Source organism: Pseudorasbora parva, chromosome 19 (genome assembly GCF_024679245.1).
Source record: "Pseudorasbora parva isolate DD20220531a chromosome 19, ASM2467924v1, whole genome shotgun sequence".
NCBI lineage: Eukaryota > Metazoa > Chordata > Actinopteri > Cypriniformes > Gobionidae > Pseudorasbora > Pseudorasbora parva.
Genome location: NC_090190.1, coordinates 940587 through 962697, shown reverse-complemented (window position 1 = coordinate 962697; position 22111 = coordinate 940587). Strand labels below are relative to the sequence as shown.

Sequence of the window (22111 nt, the reverse complement as noted above, 5' to 3'; positions counted from 1 at the left end):
ATAGTCCGATGCGCCTTATAATCCGATGCGCCTTATAGTCCGATGCGCCTATAAGGTATGCGCCTTATAGTCCGATGCGCCTTATAGTCCGATGCGCCTTATAATCCGATGCGCCTTATAGTCCGATGCGCCTTATAGTCCGATGCGCCTTATAGTCCGATGCGCCTTATAGTCCGATGCGCCTTATAGTCCGATGCGCCTTATAGTCCGATGCGCCTTATAATCCGATGCGCCTTATTATCCGATGCGCCTTATAGTCCGATGCGCCTTATAATCCGATGCGCCTTATAATCCGATGCGCCTTATAATCCGATGCGCCTTATAGTGCGGAAAATACGGTAAATAGTTAATTTATTGATATAGATCTCGTTTAATTATTGTATCTAAACACAATATAGCGTTGTGCCAGATCGCCTCTTATCTAACAAACTAATGAAATGATGCTCTTCTAGTGAACCAGAGATGTTTTGTTTGTATTAGTTTGGTTCATCCGTGAAGCAAGATGTTTTTAAAAAAGTGGTGGGGACATGTCCCACCCGCAAATTACGCCTATGGAATCAGCGTATTGATTCATGATTCGGATCGCCAATGTCTCGTGATTTCAGCAGTTTGACACACAATCCGAATCATTCATCGATTCTCTGATTCATAACCGTTTGAATCTTTATTTGAGGACTGAACACAAATCCGGAAGAGAAACCAATGCTGAATAAAGTCGTAGTTTTTGGACCAAAAAGTATTTTGGATGCTTCAAGAGATTCTAATTAACCCACTTGTAAAGGATGTGACACTAAATACTAGGGGTGTAACGAATTCGTTTTAACAACGATTAGATTCGATTGAAATAAAACTTTCACACTGATTTAAATTTTTGGCTAAAAAGTTACTGAATTGATTTCAAGTCAATGAATCGTTTCGGATCATATCGCTCTAAATGAACCAATATCGTCCTTAAATCATATCAACAACCTCAAATCGTGATACGAATCGAAGTTAAACGAACCGTTACACCCCTACTGAATACTGGTGTAATTTTCCGTTTCAGCGCCAATTTTTTCTCTCGCACTTTTGAACCATGACGAACAAGCTAGAGTCCAGCCGATGGCACTGCGAGCTTGTGCAGCGCTGTCAGAATCAATCCGTGCATATATTAGAAAAGGTAACATTTTGCAGTTTATTTAGTAATTGTTTGAGGCCATTTTGCAATTTCAAACATAAAGTAACATGCAGAAACAAGTCATTTCATGCGCTCTTGGGGGCCCCTGGTGGCCAAGGGGGCCCTAAGCAGCAACTTAGTTTGCTTATGCCTGGGTACAACTATATTTTAGTAATCATCATAAATTAGGGATCATTCAAAAGCTAACGAACTCAAAATTCATCCCGTGAAAACGTTTTGAATCCGGACCGTTACCATGTAAACGGTACTCGAATTTCTCATATTACAATTTTATTTGGACTACTTTATAATCAAAATCTTTTCTAATTTTGACAAAACGAATAAACTTAAGGTTCCATATTTGGTGACTGTTTTGTGATGGAAGTGATATTTGGACAGGAATCTACAGGAAAATGCATTTTTTTAAAAACACAAACATCAGTCAATGGAATGCGTTTGACACCTGGTGGCTATTTTTAGTACTGCACCTAAACACAATCTCATGGGAACTTCAATTTTTGTGATATCAACTTCAAATTTGGAACAACTTGGTTAGACAAATGGCTTTGATTTTATAGTCACTTTAGAGTTAAATTTTCTAAAATATTTAGTACAGTATTTTTCATTTACAGTTAATTTAAACTTTCGCAACTTTTTCATACTTTCATATTTTGAATTGCTTTCACTTCAACAATAATCTGCCGAGTTTTATATGAGGTTTATATTCCAATGCATTGAAGGCGATCCCATAATATTTGATTAACAGAAGTAAATTATGTGAAATTATGTAAAATTATTATTCTAAATATGGTGATCTAAAGTGGACACCTGACTTTATATATATTACATTCTGAATCATAACCGTGTCAACAGATGTAAAGTCAGATGCTTTTTAGCTTTTTATGATCATTGTAAATATTTAATACCACACTTTTACATATTCTTCCATTATTGCAAAACAGTTGCTTTAGTTTTGAACAAAACTGACAAACATTAACAAGACCTTTGTTTCATAATATAGCGATTCTTATTCGCTACTTAAATCTACAGCATTTTTAAAATCATCAAATATCAGATCAAATGATCGTGGGCACATTTCCACGAGAATCTTGGAAAAGCAGATGTTTTGGAAACTGCTTAGGCAAGTTTTGTGCCATCTAGTGGCACACACAGACTCACACATGTGCACACAGACACACACACACAGAGACACACTCACTCACTCACTCACAGACACACACTCACACACACACACACACACACCCTTTCATACAAGCACAGACACACTCTCTCTCACATACACACTCCATCTCTCTCTCTCTCTCTCTCTCTCTCTCTCTCTCTCTCACACACACACACTCACTCACCCTTTCATACAGGCACAGACACACTCTCTCTCACATACACACACTCTCTCTCTCACACACACACACACACACACACGCTCTCATTCTCATACACAGAGACACACAGAGATACACAGACACACACACACAAACACACTCTCGCTCTCTCTCACACGTCTCTTATTAATAATAATGGCCAGTGTGGTGACGGGATAAATGTAAACATCCTCCGTGGCATAATTCATGACTTAGAGAAACCTATCGCGAGAGGAAAAAAAGACTTTTTTTTTGCACATTGGCTAATGGAAACGCTGGTAAATTGACAACAGTTTATCGGCATTTAGAAAACATCAAAAAACTGTTGCACAAATCTGTTTAAAAGCATTTCAGATCAGATTTAACGTGAGTTTTTAAAAACCTGCAGCAGGTTTGTGTCCTTTACATCAGACAGACTCTGTAAGCACATTCGCTCCCGATCCCATGACAGCCAATCCTCTTCTGCTGTCCAACAACATCTCCATTCAACTCTGGCTCCTTCAGGCAGTCTCCAGTCTCTCCGCCTCGCATCGCTCAATAATAGCCTTAACACATGAAAAATACATCAAATGGAAAGCCTGCCCGCGGCCACGTCACATGGAGAATCATCTACAAGCAAACAATCCCGGGTAGGAACAGGGAATGGAGTCGGCTGGTAAAATCACAAGGTTTAGGATTAGCCTGACGTGGTCTTACTCAAAGAGAAATGAAGTCAGAATCGAGAGATGTAAAGTTAGAATCGAGAGATGTAAAGTCAGAATCGAGTGATGTAAAGTAAGAATCGAGAGATGTAAAGTCAGAATCGAGAGATATAAAGTCAGAATCGAGTGATGTAAAGTCAGAATCGAGAGATGTAAAGTCAGAATCGAGTGATGTAAAGTCAGAATCGAGTGATATAAAGTCAGAATCGAGTGATATATATAGTCAGAATCGAGAGATGTAAAGTCAGAATCGAGTGATATAAAGTCAGAATCGAGTGATATATATAGTCAGAATCGAGAGATGTAAAGTCAGAATCGAGTGATATAAAGTCAGAATCGAGTGACGTAAAGTCAGAATCGAGAGACGTAAAGTCAGAATCGAGAGACGTAAAGTCAGACTCGAGAGACGTAAAGTCAGACTCGAGAGACGTAAAGTCAGACTCGAGAGACGTAAAGTCAGAATCGAGAGACGTAAAGTCAGAATCGAGAGACGTAAAGTCAGAATCGAGTGACGTAAAGTCAGAATCGAGAGACGTAAAGTCAGAATCGAGAGACGTAAAGTCAGAATCGAGTGATGTAAAGTCAGAATCGAGAGATGTAAAGTCAGAATCGAGTGATGTAAAGTCAGAATCGAGAGATGTTAAGTCAGAATCGAGTGATGTAAAGTCAGAATCGAGTGATGTAAAGTCAGAATCGAGAGATGTAAAGTCAGAATCGAGTGATGTAAAGTCAGAATCGAGTGATGTAAAGTCAGAATCGAGAGATGTAAAGTCAGAATCGAGTGATGTAAAGTCAGAATCGAGTGATGTAAAGTCAGAATCGAGAGACGTAAAGTCAGACTCGAGAGACGTAAAGTCAGAATCGAGAGACGTAAAGTCAGAATCGAGAGATGTAAAGTCAGAATCGAGTGATGTAAAGTCAGAATCAAGAGATGTAAAGTCAGAATCGAGTGATGTAAAGTCAGAATCGAGAGATGTAAAGTCAGAATCGAGAGATGTAAAGTCAGAATCGAGAGATGTAAAGTCAGAATCGAGTGATGTAAAGTCAGAATCGAGTGATGTAAAGTCAGAATCGAGTGATGTAAAGTCAGAATCAAGAGATGTAAAGTCAGAATCGAGTGATATAAAGTCAGAATCGAGAGATGTAAAGTCAGAATCGAGAGATGTAAAGTCAGAATCGAGAGATGTAAAGTCAGAATCGAGTGATGTAAAGTCAGAATCGAGTGATGTAAAGTCAGAATCGAGAGATGTAAAGTCAGAATCGAGAGATGTAAAGTCAGAATCGAGTGATGTAAAGTCAGAATCGAGAGATGTAAAGTCAGAATCGAGAGATGTAAAGTCAGAATCGAGTGATGTAAAGTCAGAATCGAGAGATGTAAAGTCAGAATCGAGAGATGTAAAGTCAGAATCGAGTGATGTAAAGTCAGAATCGAGAGATGTAAAGTCAGAATCGAGTGATGTAAAGTCAGAATCGAGTGATGTAAAGTCAGAATCGAGAGATGTAAAGTCAGAATCGAGTGATGTAAAGTCAGAATCGAGTGATGTAAAGTCAGAATCGAGAGATGTAAAGTCAGAATCGAGAGATGTAAAGTCAGCATCGAGAGATGTAAAGTCAGCATCGAGAGATGTAAAGTCAGAATCGAGAGACGTAAAGTCAGAATCGAGAGACGTAAAGTCAGAATCGAGAGACGTAAAGTCAGAATCGAGAGACGTAAAGTCAGAATCGAGAGATGTAAAGTCAGCATCGAGAGATGTAAAGTCAGAATCGAGAGATGTAAAGTCAGCATCGAGAGATGTAAAGTCAGCATCGAGAGATGTAAAGTCAGAATCGAGAGATGTAAAGTCAGAATCGAGAGATGTAAAGTCAGAATCGAGAGATGTAAAGTCAGAATCGAGTGATGTAAAGTCAGAATCGAGAGATGTAAAGTCAGAATCGAGAGATGTAAAGTCAGAATCGAGAGATGTAAAGTCAGAATCGAGAGATGTAAAGTCAGAATCGAGAGATGTAAAGTCAGAATCGAGTGATGTAAAGTCAGCATCGAGAGATGTAAAGTCAGAATCGAGAGATGTAAAGTCAGAATCGAGTGATGTAAAGTCAGAATCGAGAGATGTAAAGTCAGAATCGAGAGATGTAAAGTCAGAATCGAGAGATGTAAAGTCAGAATCGAGAGATATAAAGCCAGAATCGATCTCATTGGTCAGTTTCTGTCGATCATCTGTCCGTCATCGGCTAAAGCCCGCCCTGATGATCTCATTGGTCAGTTTCTGTCGATCATCTGTCCGTCATCGGCTAAAGCCCGCCCTGATGATCTCATTGGTCAGTTTGTCGATCATCTGTCCGTCATCGGCTAAAGCCCGCCCTGATGATCTCATTGGTCAGTTTCTGTCGATCATCTGTCCGTCATCGGCTAAAGCCCGCCCTGATGATCTCATTGGTCAGTTTCTGTGGATCATCTGTCCGTCATCGGCTAAAGCCCGCCCTGATGATCTCATTGGTCAGTTTCTGTCGATCATCTGTCCGTCATCGGCTAAAGCCCGCCCTGATGATCTCATTGGTCAGTTTCTGTCGATCATCTGTCCGTCATCGGCTAAAGCCCGCCCTGATGATCTCATTGGTCAGTTTCTGTCGATCATCTGTCCGTCATCGGCTAAAGCCCGCCCTGATGATCTCATTGGTCAGTTTCTGTTGATCATCTGTCCGTCATCGGCTAAAGCCCGCCCTGATGATCTCATTGGTCAGTTTCTGTCGATCATCTGTCCGTCATCGGCTAAAGCCCGCCCTGATGATCTCATTGGTCAGTTTCTGTTGATCATCTGTCCGTCATCGGCTAAAGCCCGCCCTGATGATCTCATTGGTCAGTTTCTGTCGATCATCTGTCCGTCATCGGCTAAAGCCCGCCCTGATGATCTCATTGGTCAGTTACTGTTGATCATCTGTCCGTCATCGGCTAAAGCCCACCCTGATGATCTCATTGGTCAGTTTCTGTATTATAATTACTCCTCTATTGATCAAGTCCAGACCGAACCCGAACTCAAACGTTGTGGGCGGGGCTGAGTTTGGCTGCCATCCAGGCTAGAAAAATCTGCATCAGCAAATACATACATACATTAGAAAGCCTGCCCGCAGCCGCGTCACATGGAGAATCATCTACAAGCAAACAATCCCGGGAAGGAACAGGGAATGGAGTCGGCTGGTAAAATCATGAGGTTTAACTGGGAAACACCGGATTGGAGCAGGTTAACGTAGCCTAAAAGCAGAAAACCAGCAGTTGTTTGGATGCGCCTGCAGTTTTGACCCATTTCCTGGAGTTCAGTAGCTCGTCTCTCATCCCGGCGGATCGAGCCGTGACAGAACCCTGAGGGACGCGCTCCGGCTCGCCATCACCCGCCAGCTCGCAGATCCACTGTGGCAGCCACTGCACAGCCAACCAGCCGCCCAGGAGCCACACACACACACACACACACACACAGAGAGAATTAGTTTTCTAGTTTGACAAGGTCAATTATCTTCAAAAGGGCTTTTTTTTTTGTAGTGATCACGGGTTAAAATAAAATGCTCAACGTGTTGCAATGTAACTAAACTCAGGATTCTCAAACTGTTTGACTTCAAAGCCCCACATCGACCATAACAATATGACCATCTCTGCCCATAAGAGCCTGGCACGACCGGGAAGACGATGATCTAGAAGGGTATAAAGGCTAGAAGTGTGCTCAGGTACTTCAGATCCAGCGGGAAGTCTAGAGAAAACACATGGAACATTTAAATAAATACAATTAAAATAAAACATTAAAATAACATGGTAAAACGTGTGTATATATATATATATATATATATATATATATATATATATATATATATATATATATATATTAATTGGCTTTATTATAAATTTGTCTAAAAAGTCTAGAGAAAAAAGATAAAAATGTATAATTAAAATAATTTATCATAATTTTTCTCTACACTTAAGCACATTTATAAATGATAAATTAAATTTATAATAAAGCTAATTTTTGTTTATTAAATTTTTTACATATATAAATCAATATTTATCTTAATTTTGTATTTTAATTGAACATTTAAATCACAATTTTAATCACACACACACACACACACACACATATAAATTCTATTTCTCAAATGTTTTCACATTTACACTAATTTATGTACATTATATTTAAAATAAATGTGAACATTTGATTAATATAAATAAAAACTCGATTTAAATAAATGATACATTTAACAGGACGCATTAATATTTATAAAAAAAGTTACTTTAATAGAAACTACTGTTAGGATAATATATTTGTGTATATTTTCACACAATCTTGTATTGTGTTCATAAGAGACAGATGTGTTTTTTAGGGCAGTTTTCAACAGAACATTTGCATCAAATCTATTGTTTTGTGAGGAGGGCACGTTCCTTTTCCCTTTTGCTCGTTATATTTTATGGTATATTTTTCTGTTTTTGAAAAGCACTTTGAGATGTACAATTAGAAAATAAAGATGATTATTATCCTCCGGGAATGAGTTCGATATGAGGAATGTACAGCAGTAAACACGCATAAAGCAGTGATGATTTAAAATACACTTTAATTTACAATTTTATAAAAACAAATAAAATTACACCACTTAAAAAAAGCAGAAACATATGTACATGATACGAGCCACGGCAGCGTTTGGTGGGACAGGTGTGATTATGAGCTGAGTGTCAGTAAAACTGGGTCAAATCTTCAGTTCTCCAGAAAGCTGAAAATACTGCGCGGTGGGCCGGGAGGTTTGAGGCCGTTCCCGAAACACGGACGCTTGGCAGCGGGACCGGACGAGTCCATCGGCCCTCGTTTCTTCATCTGCAACACACACACACACACACACACACACACACACACACACACACACACACACACACACACACACACACACTCCTGTGAGTGTCTAAGACGACAACGCCATCCAGTGGCACAATCAACAACTACATCCTGGCCAATCCTATGAACCTTATGATTCATAACGGTTTGAAGCTTTGTTTTGAAATCGGCCATCACTATATGTCATTATTTCGTTTTTTTTTTTTGCGCACTAACTCTATTCTGGCCTCTTCATCAATGATTGTAGAGCCGCTGTAGTGAGATGGGCTTTGTAACGACGTCTTTAGTGCCTTTATGGGTCTTGAGAGAGGAAATGACATTGGTGTCAATGAAGGCCTTTCTGAGCCATCGGATTTCAACACTAATATCTTCATCTGTGTGTGAAGATGAACGGAGGTCTGACGGCTGGCCAACCACAGGAGGAATTAATCACAGAATGTCATTATTATGACATTAATGACCCTTTAATTTGACCTTCCAACGAAACCCTGTCATTGCAGTTGTCAAGTAGATAATCTGTGTGAAGGTAAAGCAGGCGTACCTGTTTCCTGGGTTGGCTCGAGGCCGGCGAATCTTTCTCCGGAGAAAGGGTTTGGAAGAGGAAGCCTCTGGAGTTACGCGGAGCCAATGGGTTGCTGTCAGAGATGGAGGCCAGCTTTTGCAACACGGCCCGCGGCTGACTGAGCAACGAGCCTCTCTTAACCTGGAGACCAAAGGAAACACTTAGAACCTGCTGTAGGAAACACTAGAGAGAGAGAGAGAGAGAGAGAGAGAGAGAGAGAGAGAGAGAGAGAGAGAGAGAGAGAGAGAGAGAGAGAGAGAGAGAGAGAGAGAGAGAGAGAGAGAGAGAGAGAGAGAACACAGACAGTGTGCTCAAATCCTCAAATAAAGATTCAAACGGTTATGAATCATGAATCGATTCACTGAGTCCTAAACGTTTGAATCTTTATTTGAGGATTGAGAACAAACCCGGAAGAGAAGCCAATGCTGAATAAAGTCGTAGTTTTTGTTATTTTTGGACCCAAATGTATTTTGGATGCTTCAAGAGACTCTAATTAACCCACTGATGTCTCATATGGACTACTGTGATGATGTTTTTATTCCCTTTCTGGACATGGACAGTATAGTGTGCATACACTTGCATACGCTCTCGGACTAAATATAAAATATCTTAAACTGTGTGTGAAGATGAACGGAGGTCTTACGGGTGTGGAGCGACATTAGGCCGATCAATTTCAATCAATTTCATTTTTGGGTGAACTAACCGTTTAAGAGTAAAGAAACTGAATGATCTGACCAGTGCTGTGTCCACGGTCACTCCTATCGCAGTCTTTGATTGTGAAATCAGCTGTTGATTAATAAAACGCAGCTCATATCTGTTGTTTTCGGTGACATGAACTTCCAGCATATAGTGCAGGAACTGAAAATCGGATTTATACCCGTTTTGCGGAGACACGTGACCCGTCACGGAAACCAGGGACTACTTATTATGCAGCGCTCTGGCCGGCTCTAGCTGATATCAACATTCAATGAAGATGGACGTCGCAAAGATGATCGCAGACGAGCTGAACCGTGGCCGTTACACCGAAATGTTTTGAAGTACTTCTTCGACAAGCCGGATGCTTATGAACAAGCGCTCACTTGATGGAGATAAAGACAGCAAAGTGGGGAAAATCCGTAACTTTGACTGTAAATGCTACACGAGGAGAAAAGAGAGCTCTCTGCATGGGAGACAGTCCTGTAGCCAGAAGCTTTCTCCAGACATTATGTACAACATACGGCTGCATTCTTTAGCTGCGTAAAAAGAGTGGCAGGACATGCGCATTATTGGACATTTAGAGGCAAACAGACGCACAGCGCAAACTTCAGAGATGGTTACATCCACAAAGATGACCCCGACAAAGAGAAAGTGTGCCCGAGCGACTTATTTCATTGGAGGCATCGAGATCTGCAAGAATACTTTTCTGTTTCTTATGGGGTGAGTTTCATTCTAAGAACACGTACACGTTATCTCATGTTTAGTCCTTCCCATATCTACCTACTGTTAGCTAGCTCAGTTTCAATTGTAATCGTTAGCATCGTATCACTTGCCAAAAACCGCCATTCCTATAATGGCCTTTTAGATGGTAATGTTAACATCTGCTATTAATTTGAATAATGCTTCAATTGACTGGTGTGAATGCGGTCTGATTTTTCCCATTGTGTCTGTCATTACTAGCAACCATGCAGCTTTACAGGGGGTGTGGCTTATCTAAATGAGATGTAAATGAGCCCTATTGTCACTCCCAGCAGGTGAGAACAGGTGAGAACTAAACTTCAGAGGCTGTTTTCTCTCGTTTACACTTTTCTAAAAGTCTACATTCAGATGGACACTTCTCCTCCAAATATTATCAGATCTCCATGTGTTGCACATCGTTGGAAAGCTTGGAGACTACACTTTCAGAATCTGTGAATAACTCAAAATGCCCCAGAAACGACTTGTGTCTCTACTTTCCGTGACTGGTCACACATTTATGTGCAATAATTGTTCAGATAAATCACAGCTTTATTATTGACACAGCGTGTGTGTTCTCCAGGTTGTGCTTACCGAGTTGTTCATAAATGTGCCCAGATGTCGGCTTTTAACGTAGCTGGAGCATTAATAGCTCGCACTCACCTCCCTCAAAGCACGCACGCAACAAATAACATTATACGTGTCGTCACAGTAACATTATAACCGGTTATGGTCTATTACTGAACCGATTGCAAATCGTCCTCGTCTGCATCCCGATGCATCGAAGAAACGATTAATTTCGACAGCCCTAATCTGGAACCCGCCTGTTGCACTTCACACAGGAAGTAGAGAACAGGAGTGTGTTTAGTTACTGACCACAGCGGGCTGAGGCGGCTTTAGGAACTGGTTGGCATTGGAAGCCGCTTTCTCAGCTGGAGGGTCTGCAAACAGATGAAAACAGGGTTTAAATCGCGTGATAAACCAGCGCTAAATACTGAGAGACGTCTGTGCATGTAGGCACCTCTCTTCTGAAGGCTCTTAGCCGTTAGCTTCTTGGCTAGCTTCATGAATTGACTGTCTTCTTCTCCGATCTTTTCTTCATCTTCTGCATCCTCTCCCTTGTTAGCCTGAGCTTCAGTCTACAGGAGAGAATACAAGACAGAGCCGATCGACAAAACATCGGTTTCTTTCGTCTGCTTGAGTGTGTGTGTGTGTGAGTATGGTGGTGTGAGTGTGTTTGTTTGTGTGTGTGTGTGTGTGTGTGTGTGTGTGTGTGTGTGTGTGTGTGTGTGTGTGTGTGTTTGGTGGCCTGAGTTTCAGTCTACAGGAGAGAATACAAGACCGAGCCGATCGACAAAACATCGGCTTCTTTCGACTGCCTGAGTGTGTGTGTGTGTGAGTATGGTGGTGTGAGTGTGTGTGTGTGAGAGTGTTTGTTTGTTTGTGTGTGCGTGTTTGGTGGCCTGAGCTTCAGTCTACAGGAGAGAATACAAGACAGAGCCGATCGACAAAACATTGGTTTCTTTCGTCTGCTTGAGTGTTTGTGTGTGTGAGTATGGTGGTGTGAGTGTGTGTGAGAGTGTTTGTTTGTGTGTGTGTGAGAGAGAAAGAGAGATAGTGTTTGGTGGCCTGAACTTCAGTCTACAAGAATCCAAGTAAGAGCCGATCAACATAATCGTACACACAAAACATCTCACTCACTCACTCACTCACACACACACACACACACACACACACACACACTCTCTCTCTCACACACACACTCTTCTACACTCACACACACACACACACACACACACACCTGTTCTCTCAGCCACTGCTCCCTCTCGAGCCGTTCTTTCCGCCTCTGTAACTCCATTTGATCGAGGTCTTCATCCTCCTCTTCCTCCTCTCCGCCAGGACCCATCCCACCGAACTCAAAGTTGTCATCTGGTGGAAACAGAAGCACAGGATGAGCATGCACAGCGGCGGCCGATGTCTTCTCCTCTCGCTCTTACACTCGGAGGCTGGTCCACATGCGGAGCTCACCGATGTTCCTCCAGCGGAAGCGTCGAGCTCGCCCAGGCCCGTCCGAATGCAGGTCTCCATCGGCGAGGTAACGCTCCTGATAAAGACGCAGCTTACGCTTATCATCATCCAAGACCTGCTTCCTGTAGGAGGACAGAAGGAGCCTTGAGTTCGCCGTGGAAGGACACCTTAAAGACCTGTGTGTGCGAGTATGTTTGAATGTGTGTGTGTTTGAGTGTGTGTGTGTGTTTGTCTGTGTGAGAGTGAGTTTATGTGAGTGTTTTTCTGCTTGTTTGTGTGTGTGTGCTTGTTTGTATAATGGTGTATGAGTAAGTGTGTTTGAGACTGTGTGTGAGATTGTGTGTTTGTCTGTGTGAGAGTTTGTGTGTGTGTTTGTATGAGTGTTTGTCTGTCTGTGTGTGAGTGAGTGAGTTTGTGTGTGTGTGTGAGTGTGCGATTGTGTGTATGAGTGAGTGAGTGAGTGTTTGACTGTTTGTGTGTGTGTGTATATATGATGGTGTATGAGTGAGTGAGTGTTTGTGCGAGTCTGTGTGTGTCTGTGTGAGTGAGTTTGTGTGTGTTTGTCTGCTTGTTTGAGTGTGTGTGTGTGTGTGTATATGATGGTGTATGAATGAGTGAGTGTTTGTGTGAGTCTGTGTGTGAGTGAGTGTTTGTGTCTGAATGTGGGTGTGTTTGTCTGTGTGAGTGAGTTTGTGAGTGTGTGTGAGTGTTTGTATGTGTGTTTATCTGTGTGTGTGAGTGAGTTTATGTGAGTGTGTTTTTCTGCTTGAGTGAGTGTGTATGATGTTTATGATTAAGTGTGTTTGGGTGACTTTAAATTAGTGTGTGTGAGTGAGTGTGCTTGTGTGTGTGTGTTTTTCTGCTTGTTTGGGTGAGTGTGTGTGTGTGTATGATTAAGTGTGTTTGGGTGATTTTAAATGAGTGTGTGTGAGTGTTTGTCTTTGTGTGTCTGTGTGTGAGTGAGTGTTTGTCTTTGTGTGAGTGAATGTGTGTCTGTGTGAGAGTAAGTGTTTGTCTTTGTGTGAGTGAATGTGTGTCTGTGTGTGAGTGTTTGTCTTTGTGTGAGTGAATGTGTGTCTGTGTGTGAGTGTTTGTCTTTGTGTGAGTGAATGTGTGTCTGTGTGTGAGTGAATGTGTGTCTGTGTGTGAGTGAATGTGTGTCTGTGTGTGAGTGTTTGTCTTTGTGTGAGTGAATGTGTGTCTGTGTGTGAGTGAGTGTTTGTCTTTGTGTGAGTGAATGTGTGTCTGTGTGTGAGTGAATGTGTGTCTGTGTGTGAGTGTTTGTCTTTGTGTGAGTGAGTGTTTGTCTGTGTGTGAGTGAATGTGTGTCTGTGTGTGAGTGTTTGTCTTTGTGTGAGTGAATGTGTGTCTGTGTGTGAGTGTTTGTCTTTGTGTGAGTGAATGTGTGTGTGTGTGTGTGAGTGTTTGTCTTTGTGTGAGTGAATGTGTGTCTGTGTGTGAGTGAGTGTTTGTCTTTGTGTGAGTGAATGTGTGTCTGTGTGTAAGTGAGTGTTTGTCTTTGTGTGAGTGAATGTGTGTCTGTGTGTGAGTGAATGTGTGTCTGTGTGTGAGTGAATGTCTTTGTGTGAGTGAATGTGTGTCTGTGTGTGAGTGAATGTGTGTCTGTGTGTGAGTGAATGTGTGTCTGTGTGTGAGTGAATGTGTGTCTGTGTGTGAGTGAATGTGTGTCTTTGTGTGAGTGAATGTGTGTCTGTGTGTGAGTGAGTGTTTGTCTTTGTGTGAGTGAATGTGTGTCTGTGTGTGTGAGTGTTTGTCTTTGTGTGAGTGAATGTGTGTCTGTGTGTGAGTGAGTGTTTGTCTTTGTGTGAGTGAGTGTTTGTCTTTGTGTGAGTGTTTGTCTTTGTGTGAGTGAATGTGTGTCTGTGTGTGAGTGAATCTGTGTCTGTGTGTGAGTGTTTGTCTTTGTGTGAGTGAATGTGTGTCTGTGTGTGAGTGAATGTGTGTGTGTGTAAGTGAGTGTTTGTCTTTGTGTGAGTGAATGTGTGTCTGTGTGTGAGTGTTTGTCTTTGTGTGAGTCTTTGTGTGTCTGTGTGTGAGTGAGTGTTTGTCTTTGTGTGAGTGAATGTGTGTCTGTGTGTGTGTGAGTGTTTGTCTTTGTGTGAGTGAATGTGTGTCTGTGTGTGAGTGAGTGTTTGTCTTTGTGTGAGTGAATGTGTGTCTGTGTGTGAGTGTTTGTCTTTGTGTGAGTGAATGTGTGTCTGTGTGTGAGTGAGTGTTTGTCTTTGTGTGAGTGAATGTGTGTCTGTGTGTGAGTAAATGTTTGTCTTTGTGTGAGTGAATGTGTGTCTGTGTGTGTGAGTGTTTGTCTTTGTGTGAGTGAATGTGTGTCTGTGTGTGAGTGAGTGTTTGTCTTTGTGTGAGTGAATGTGTGTCTGTGTGTGAGTGAGTGTTTGTCTTTGTGTGAGTGAGTGTTTGTCTGTGTGTGAGTGTTTGTCTTTGTGTGTGTGAGTGTTTGTCTGTGTGTGAGTGAGTGTTTGTCTTTGTGTGAGTGAATGTGTGTCTGTGTGTGAGTGAGTGTTTGTCTTTGTGTGAGTGAATGTGTGTCTGTGTGTAAGTGAGTTTGTGTGTCTGTGTGTAAGTGAGTTTGTGTGTCTGTGTGTAAGTGAGTTTGTGTGTGTGTTTGTCTGCTTGTTTGTGTTTGTGTGTGTGTTCGTGTGTAAAAGTGTCTGTGTGAGTGAGTGAGTGTGTGTATCAGTACAAAAAGTGCAGTTGTGTCTAAAATCATGTTTAGGGCATTTATAAACATGTTTGTCAGTGACTGCTGATCAGAGTCCCCCCCCCCGCTGAGCTCAGATTGATAGGCTGAGTCCCCCATGTGGCGCATCGAGGTTACAGCACTCTCTAGTAGCACCGATGCCCTCGTGCATTCAACTGTGACACGCAGCCCTGATTGAGATGACGTTCCTTACATGTGGATTTTGTTGACCTGGTCCATCAGTTCCTCATCAGATGGCAGCTCTTCCTGGAGCTCCTCTTCCTCGTATTCATCTCCTCCGTCATCATCCTCATCCTCACTGCCCACGTCACTGCCGGACAGCTCCGCCTCGGAGTCCACAAACTGGGCCAAGCGGCTGTTGGGACACACACAACACATATAGATACACACATAACAGCAACACACACTTCTCAAAAAGCCAAATTAGACCTACATTTTCTTCTTGCCAGGGCGTCGCCCGAAAACGGCTTCCCGTTCCTCATCCTCATCTTCAGTTTCCTCCTCTTCAGCGTCTGATTTATCCTCATTTTCCTCCTTAAATTAAAAAGTGTTTGAGCGTATGAGCGAGTGTTTGACTGTCTCTCTATATACGAGTGTGTGCGTGACTGTGTGTGAGTAAGAGAGACTGTGTGTGCAAGTGTGTATAAGTGAGTGTGTGTGTGTGTGAGATGGTGTTTGTGTGCATATGAGAGCTTGTGAAGGAGTCTCTGTGACTGTTTGTGTACGAGTGTGTGTGAGACGGTGTCTGTGTGTATATGAGAGTATGTGTGAGAATGTGTTGGTGTACGAGTGTTTGTGAGAAACGGTCTCTGTGTGAATATGAGAGTGTGTGTGAAGGAGTCTCTGTGACTGTGTTTGTGTACGAGTGTGTGTGAGACGGTGTCTGTGTGTATATGAGAGTATGTGTGAGAATGTGTTGGTGTACGAGTGTTTGTGAGAAACGGTCTCTGTGTGAATATGAGAGTGTGTGTGAAGGAGTCTCTGTGACTGTGTTTGTGTACGAGTGTGTGTGAGACGGTGTCTGTGTGTATATGAGAGTGTGTTTGAAGGAGTCTCTGTGACTATGTGTTTGTGTACGAGTGTGTGTGTGTGTGTGTGTGTGTGTGTGTGAGACGGTGTATGTGTGTATATGAGAGTCTGTGTGAGTATGTGTTTGTGTACGAGTGTGTGTGTGTGAGATGGTGTCTGTGTGTATATGAGAGTGTGTGTGAGAGTATGTGTGAGTATGTGTTTGTGTACGAGTGTGTGTGTGTGTGTGTGTGTGTGTGTGTGTGTGTGAGAGAGACGGTGTCTGTGTGAATATGAGAGTGTGTGTGAGAGGTTGTGTGTATATGAGAGTGTGTGTGAAGTGGTCTCTGTGACTGTTTGTATACGAGTGTGTGTGTGTGAGACGGTGTCTGTGTGTGTATATGAGTGTCTGTAAGTAAGTCTGAGTGAGTGTATATGAGAGTGTGTGAGTGAGTGTGTGTGAGTGTTTGACTGCATGTCTGTATGAGTGTGTGTGAGTGAGAGACTGTGCGAGTGAGTGTGTAAGAATGTGTGCGTGTTTGACTGCGTGTCTGTGTATACGAGTGTGTGTGAGACTGTGTGGTTGCGAGTGTGTTTGTGTATAAGAATGTGTGTTTGACTGTGTCCTTGTATATGAGTGTGTTTGTGTACGAGTGTGTGAGACTGTGTGTAAGAATGTGTGCGTGTTTGACTGCGTGTCTGTGTATATGAGTGTGTGAGACTGTGTGTGTGTGTTTGTGTGTAAGAATGAGTGTATGTGTATACGAGTGTGTTTAAATAAGTGTGTTTGTGTATGAGTGTGTGTGAGACTGTGTGTATGTGAGTGTGTAAGAATGCATGTGTTTGACTGCGTGTCTGTATATATGAATGTGTTTGTGTATGAGTGTGCGTGAGACTGTGTATGTGAGTGTTTGTGTGTAAGAATGTGTGCGTGTTTGACTGCGTGTCTGTGTATGTGTGTTTGTGTACGAGTGTGTGTGAGACTGGGTGGTTGTGAGTGGGTTTATGTGTGTGTGCGTTTGACTGTGTCTGTGTATATGTGTGTGTGAGACTGTGTGGTTGTGAGTTTGTGTGTAAATATGTGTGTTTGTACACAGACTATGTCTGTGTAAATGAGTGTGCTTGTGTATGAGTGTATTTGTGTACGTGTAAGAATGTGTGCGTGTTTGACTGTGTCTGTGTATACGAGTGTGTGTGAGACTGTGTGGTTGCGAGTGTGTTTGTGTATAAGAATGTGTGTTTGACTGTGTCCTTGTATATGAGTGCGTTTGTGTACGAGTGTGTGAGACTGTGTGTGTGTAAGAATGTGTGCGTGTTTGACTGCGTGTCTGTGTATATGAGTGTGTGTGACTGTGTGTGAGTTTGTGTGTAAGAATGAGTGTATGTGTATACGAGTGTGTTTAAATAAGTGTGTTTGTGTATGAGTGTGTGTGAGACTGTGTGTATGTGAGTGTGTAAGAATGCATGTGTTTGACTGCGTGTCTGTGTATATGAGTATGCGTGAGACTGTGTATGTGAGTGTTTGTGTGTAAGAATGTGTGCGTGTTTGACTGCGTGTCTGTGTATGAGTGTGTTTGTGTACGAGTGTGTGTGAGACTGGGTGGTTGTGAGTGGGTTTATGTGTGTGTGTGTTTGACTGTGTCTGTGTATATGTGTGTGTGAGACTGTGGTTGTGAGTGAGTTTGTGTGTAAATATGTGTGTTTGTACACAGACTATGTCTGTGTATATGAGTGTGCTTGTGTATGAGTGTATTTGTGTACGTGTAAGAATGTGTGCGTGTTTGACTGTGTCTGTGTATACGAGTGTGTTTGTGTATGAGTGTGTGGTTGAGTGAGTTTGTGTGTAAAAATGCGTGTTTGACAGTGTCTGTGTATATAAGTGTGTTTGTGTATGAGTGTGTGGTTGAGTGAGTTTGTGTGTAAAAATGCGTGTTTGACAGTGTCTGTGTATATAAGTGTGTTTGTGTATGAGTGTGTGGTTGAGTGAGTTTGTGTAAAAATGCGTGTTTGACAGTGTCTGTGTATATAAGTGTGTTTGTGTATGAGTGTGTGGTTGAGTGAGTTTGTGTAAAAATGCGTGTTTGACAGTGTCTGTGTATATGAGTGTGTTTGTGTATGAGGCTGTGCGAGACTGTGTGGTTGTGAGTGAGTTTGTGTGTAAGAATATGTGTGTGTTTGACTGTGTCCTTGTATATGAGTGTGTGTGAGACTATGTGCGTAACTTTGTGTGTAAGAATGAGTGTGTGTTTGACTGCGTGTCTGTGTGTGTGTGTATGAGTGTGTGTGAGACTATGTGTGAGTTTGTGTGTAAGAATGAGTGTGTGTGTATACGAGTGTTTGTAAGAATGGGTGTGTGTGTGTTTTTGTGTGTAAGAATGAGTGTGTGTGTGTATTCGAGTGTGTTTAAATGAGTGTGTAAGAATGCATGTGTGTTTGACTCTGTGTAAATGATTGTGTAACTCCCCAGTTAACATTTTTATTAGTGTAATTTATGTCTATATTTAAATCAGTTTATTTTAACGCTCATTATGACAGTAATGCAGTACCAACTGACTCCCATAGTTCACAGCATTCACAATAATCCACACCCAGCCCAACTGTGCAAACACACAAAATGACCCAGCTGTCCAAGCACGCATGCGCACACACACACACACACACACTCTCTTTCTAAGATGTTGTATTGATTGAGCACCTTTTCACTGAGGCTGTCTACATCTGACAGGAGCCGGAACTCACAGTCGCCTTCCTCCTCTTCCTCCTTCTCCTCTTCCTCCTCCTCTTCAGTCCTGTTCTTGTTCCTGTCCATAAGGACACAGCCAGAAGCAATCAGCATTTGGTGGGACAACATGCAAACTAATAATCCATGTAAACCGATATGGTACCTGTTGGTTTCGGATGGCTTTTCAGAGGCAGGACTGGAGACTGATCGCAGTGAAGATGCGGCTGAAAAGAGTTATAGAGTCGAGTTAGTTACTGACCCAACATGACGGGTTTCTATTAAAGGGTTAGTTCAGCCAAAAATGAAATGTCTGTCATTAACTCCTCTCCCTAATGTCGCTCCACACCCGTAAGACCTCCGCTCATCTTCACACAGTTTAAGATGTTTTATATTTAGTCCGAGAGCGTATGCAAGTGTATGCACACTATACTGTCCATGTCCAGAAAGGGAATAAAAACATCATCACAGTAGTCCATATGAGACATCAGTGGGTTAATTAGAGTCTCTTGAAGCATCCAAAATACATTTTTGGCCTTTTTTTCGTATCCTATATTTTAGTAATCATCATAAATTAGGCATCATTTAAAAGCTTACAAACTCAAAATTCATCCTGTGAAAACCGTTTTCAAATCGGACGTTGCGTTACCATGGAAACAGTCCTCAAATTTCTTCTAGCAGGCTCCTCCCCTAGTGAGCATTGTCAGGTCTCATATTACAACATTTATTTTAACTACTTTATAATCAAAATCTTTTCTAATCTTGGCAAGACGCATATCGTCGGAAAGGCCTGAGTCTGAAGGTTCCATATTTGGTGATTGTTTTGTGATGGAAGTGATATTTGGACAGAAATTTACAGGAAAATGCATTTAAAAAAAAAAAAAACAATCAATGGAATGTGTTTGACACCCGGTGGCTATTTTTAGTACTGCATCTAAACAAAATCTCATGGGAACCTCAATTTTTGTGATATCAACTTCAAATTTGGAACAAATCTTGGTTAGACAAATGGCTTTGATTTTATAGTAAAACATTTTTTTTTAAATATATATTTAATAAAACTATTTAGTACAGTATTTTTCATTTACAGTTAATTTAAACTTCTACAACTTTTTATACTTTCATATTTTGCTTTCACTTCAACATTAATCTGCTGGATGTTATCTTTTAAACAAGATTAAAATGAGGTTTATATTCCAATTCATTCTTGAATTACAGGCATTTAAGTTTGGATAGTGCTATTTTCAAAAAGGGGGGTGACCGTTAAAGAGTTAAGACTTTCTGATCCAATTTAACCTTAAACGTATCCTTTCTCTCTCACTATAAACAACACCGTGAGACTCACATGGGCTTCCTGTGAACTTGCCAGAACAGAGCGCCAGCAGTTGGTCCATATCGGCCTCGGAGCTGCCCTGACTCTCCGCTCTCCGCTCTCCCGGCTCTGAGGTCTTGCTTTTGCCGGCTGGCTCTTCAGGCTGTGTGGTGAAGGCTCCGGAGCACAGACCCAGCAGCTCATCCTCCGCTCCGGGCTGGTTCAGACCCGATCCGAAGGCTCCGGAGCACAGCCCCAGGAGCTCATCCTCCGCTCCAGGCTGGTTCTGACCCGAACCGAAGGCTCCGGAGCACAGCCCCAGGAGCTCACCCATGTTGGCGTCCATGGCGTTTTCATCCAGGCTGTCGAGTATGAGCTGGCGTTTGTGTGAGCGATTAGGCACACCGCGAGGGCCGACGTTCAGGAAGCCATCGGCATCCAGAAGCTGAGAGTGTGTGTCGTCCTCCAGGGAGAAGCGGCCCTGGGAGTCTCCGGCCGGAGCGAGGGCCGACTCGCTCGGGGAAGAGGGAGCGTAAAGGTCCTGAGAATCCTCCACAGGGAGAGACATCTTACCCGAGCTCTGAAGAAGATAGTGAATTATCTGTTAAATTGCTAATTTAATGCACATAGTAAACAGCAAATCAACTCAAACACAACTGACCACAGTTTCCTTTTTACTAGTGGTCTATTGCACAAAACTAGGATAAGGGATCAAGCCGGTATTTCTTGGTGATCCTGGCTCAATTTATCCACAAATATAGTTATCTTTCGTTATCGTTGTTGGTGTGAGTGTCTCTTCAGGGTACGTTTACACGACAGCAGTGTACTAAATTCCTAGTTTTGTGCAATAGGCCCCCGGTTTATAATAAGTACCATATTAAATGTGTCATATTAAAAAAAAAAAGAAGTTATTTTTCCAGCAAATGTTTTCTCATTTCAGAGCTCGACATTAAGCCTGTTCATGTGCTTGCCCTTTGGACAAGTAAATCGTTCATTCACTTGTCAGAGTAAAATTTATTTTATTTTTTGTGTTGTAAATATGACTTATTCTGAAGCAGTATTCTCACCAGTGTTCAATCCGCTTTGGCATATTTAAATCTGCATATTTGTGATATTTTTACCTTTTATAAAAGGCATTTCCCCCCTAATCTTATTAAATATAGGATATGCTTCAGGTTTCTTATTATACTCTTTAATTTTGATCAATACATTTAATTAAAATAAGACACTATATATAGGGCTGTTACCAATCTAATTAAATAATTGACACTGAAAAATTATAACTGCATTAAATAATGTTATGAGATTTGTATTTTTTAATAAACAAATAAGAAAGAATGTTTAAACATGAAACTAAACCACCAGTAGGTGGCAGCAGGTGAGTCTTAATGAGTGAGTCATTGAGTCAATTCATTCAAACGATTCATTCAAGAATGCGGCTGGCGTTTACAAACAGGTCTTTGAATCTTTGATTCAACCAATTCATTCAAACACTGAAACGTTCAGTAACACACACACACACACACACACACACACACACACACACACACACACACACACACACACACACACACACACACACACACACGTCTATGTGGTTTACAGGGACTCTCCATAGGCATAATGGTTTTTATACTGTACAAACCGTATTTTCTATCCCCTTACACTGCCCCTGCCCCTAAACCTACCCATCACACACACACACAAACACACACACACACACACACACTGCCCCTAAACCTACCCATCACAGGAAACATTCTGCATTTTTACTTTCTCAAAAAAACTTAATTTAGTATGTTTTTAAGGCCATTTGAATTATGAGGACATTTGATTTGTCCTCATAAACCACATTTATAGTGTAATACCAGTGTAATACCCATGTAGTTATACAAATTTGTGTCCTCATAAACCACATAAACAGGCTCACACACACACAGTTTCTGTGAGATGCGTTACGGTTCTGCTGTTTGGAACTATTTTTGCTGCTGAAAGAGAACAAAAACATTCAATATTGCATCTAAAATTTGTGACTTAATGTTAATTACAGGGATACATTGTAATCAGACACCACCACTTCTTAAAAAATTCACACAAGTCACCGAAACTGACGTGAAAAAAGCGGGAGTCGCAGAAAAGCGCGCTGTTTGCATCCCTGTAATTAATTGTTTATGGAACTGTAAAATGAAAACAGTGTCATTTTCAGTTTT

The 22111-nt window shown here is 41.7% G+C and overlaps 1 protein-coding gene across 2 annotated transcripts in view; it reads right to left on the bottom strand.

Moving 5' to 3' along the window:
* Positions 1-7812: 7812 nt before the first annotated feature.
* Positions 7813-22111, bottom strand: part of LOC137048485 (claspin) — a 38865-nt gene continuing 24566 nt past the window's right edge. For both annotated transcript variants that reach the window (XM_067426672.1, XM_067426671.1), the window contains exons 14-24: positions 19935-20481; positions 18756-18816; positions 18566-18671; positions 15296-15396; positions 15056-15217; positions 12126-12247; positions 11899-12026; positions 11119-11236; positions 10974-11038; positions 8646-8807; positions 7813-8086 (exon numbers count right to left, since the gene is read on the bottom strand). In XM_067426672.1, the coding sequence (XP_067282773.1) occupies positions 7970-8086; positions 8646-8807; positions 10974-11038; positions 11119-11236; positions 11899-12026; positions 12126-12247; positions 15056-15217; positions 15296-15396; positions 18566-18671; positions 18756-18816; positions 19935-20481 (1689 nt within the window). In that variant the 3' untranslated portion in view covers positions 7813-7969. The remainder of the gene's footprint in view (positions 8087-8645; positions 8808-10973; positions 11039-11118; positions 11237-11898; positions 12027-12125; positions 12248-15055; positions 15218-15295; positions 15397-18565; positions 18672-18755; positions 18817-19934; positions 20482-22111) is intronic.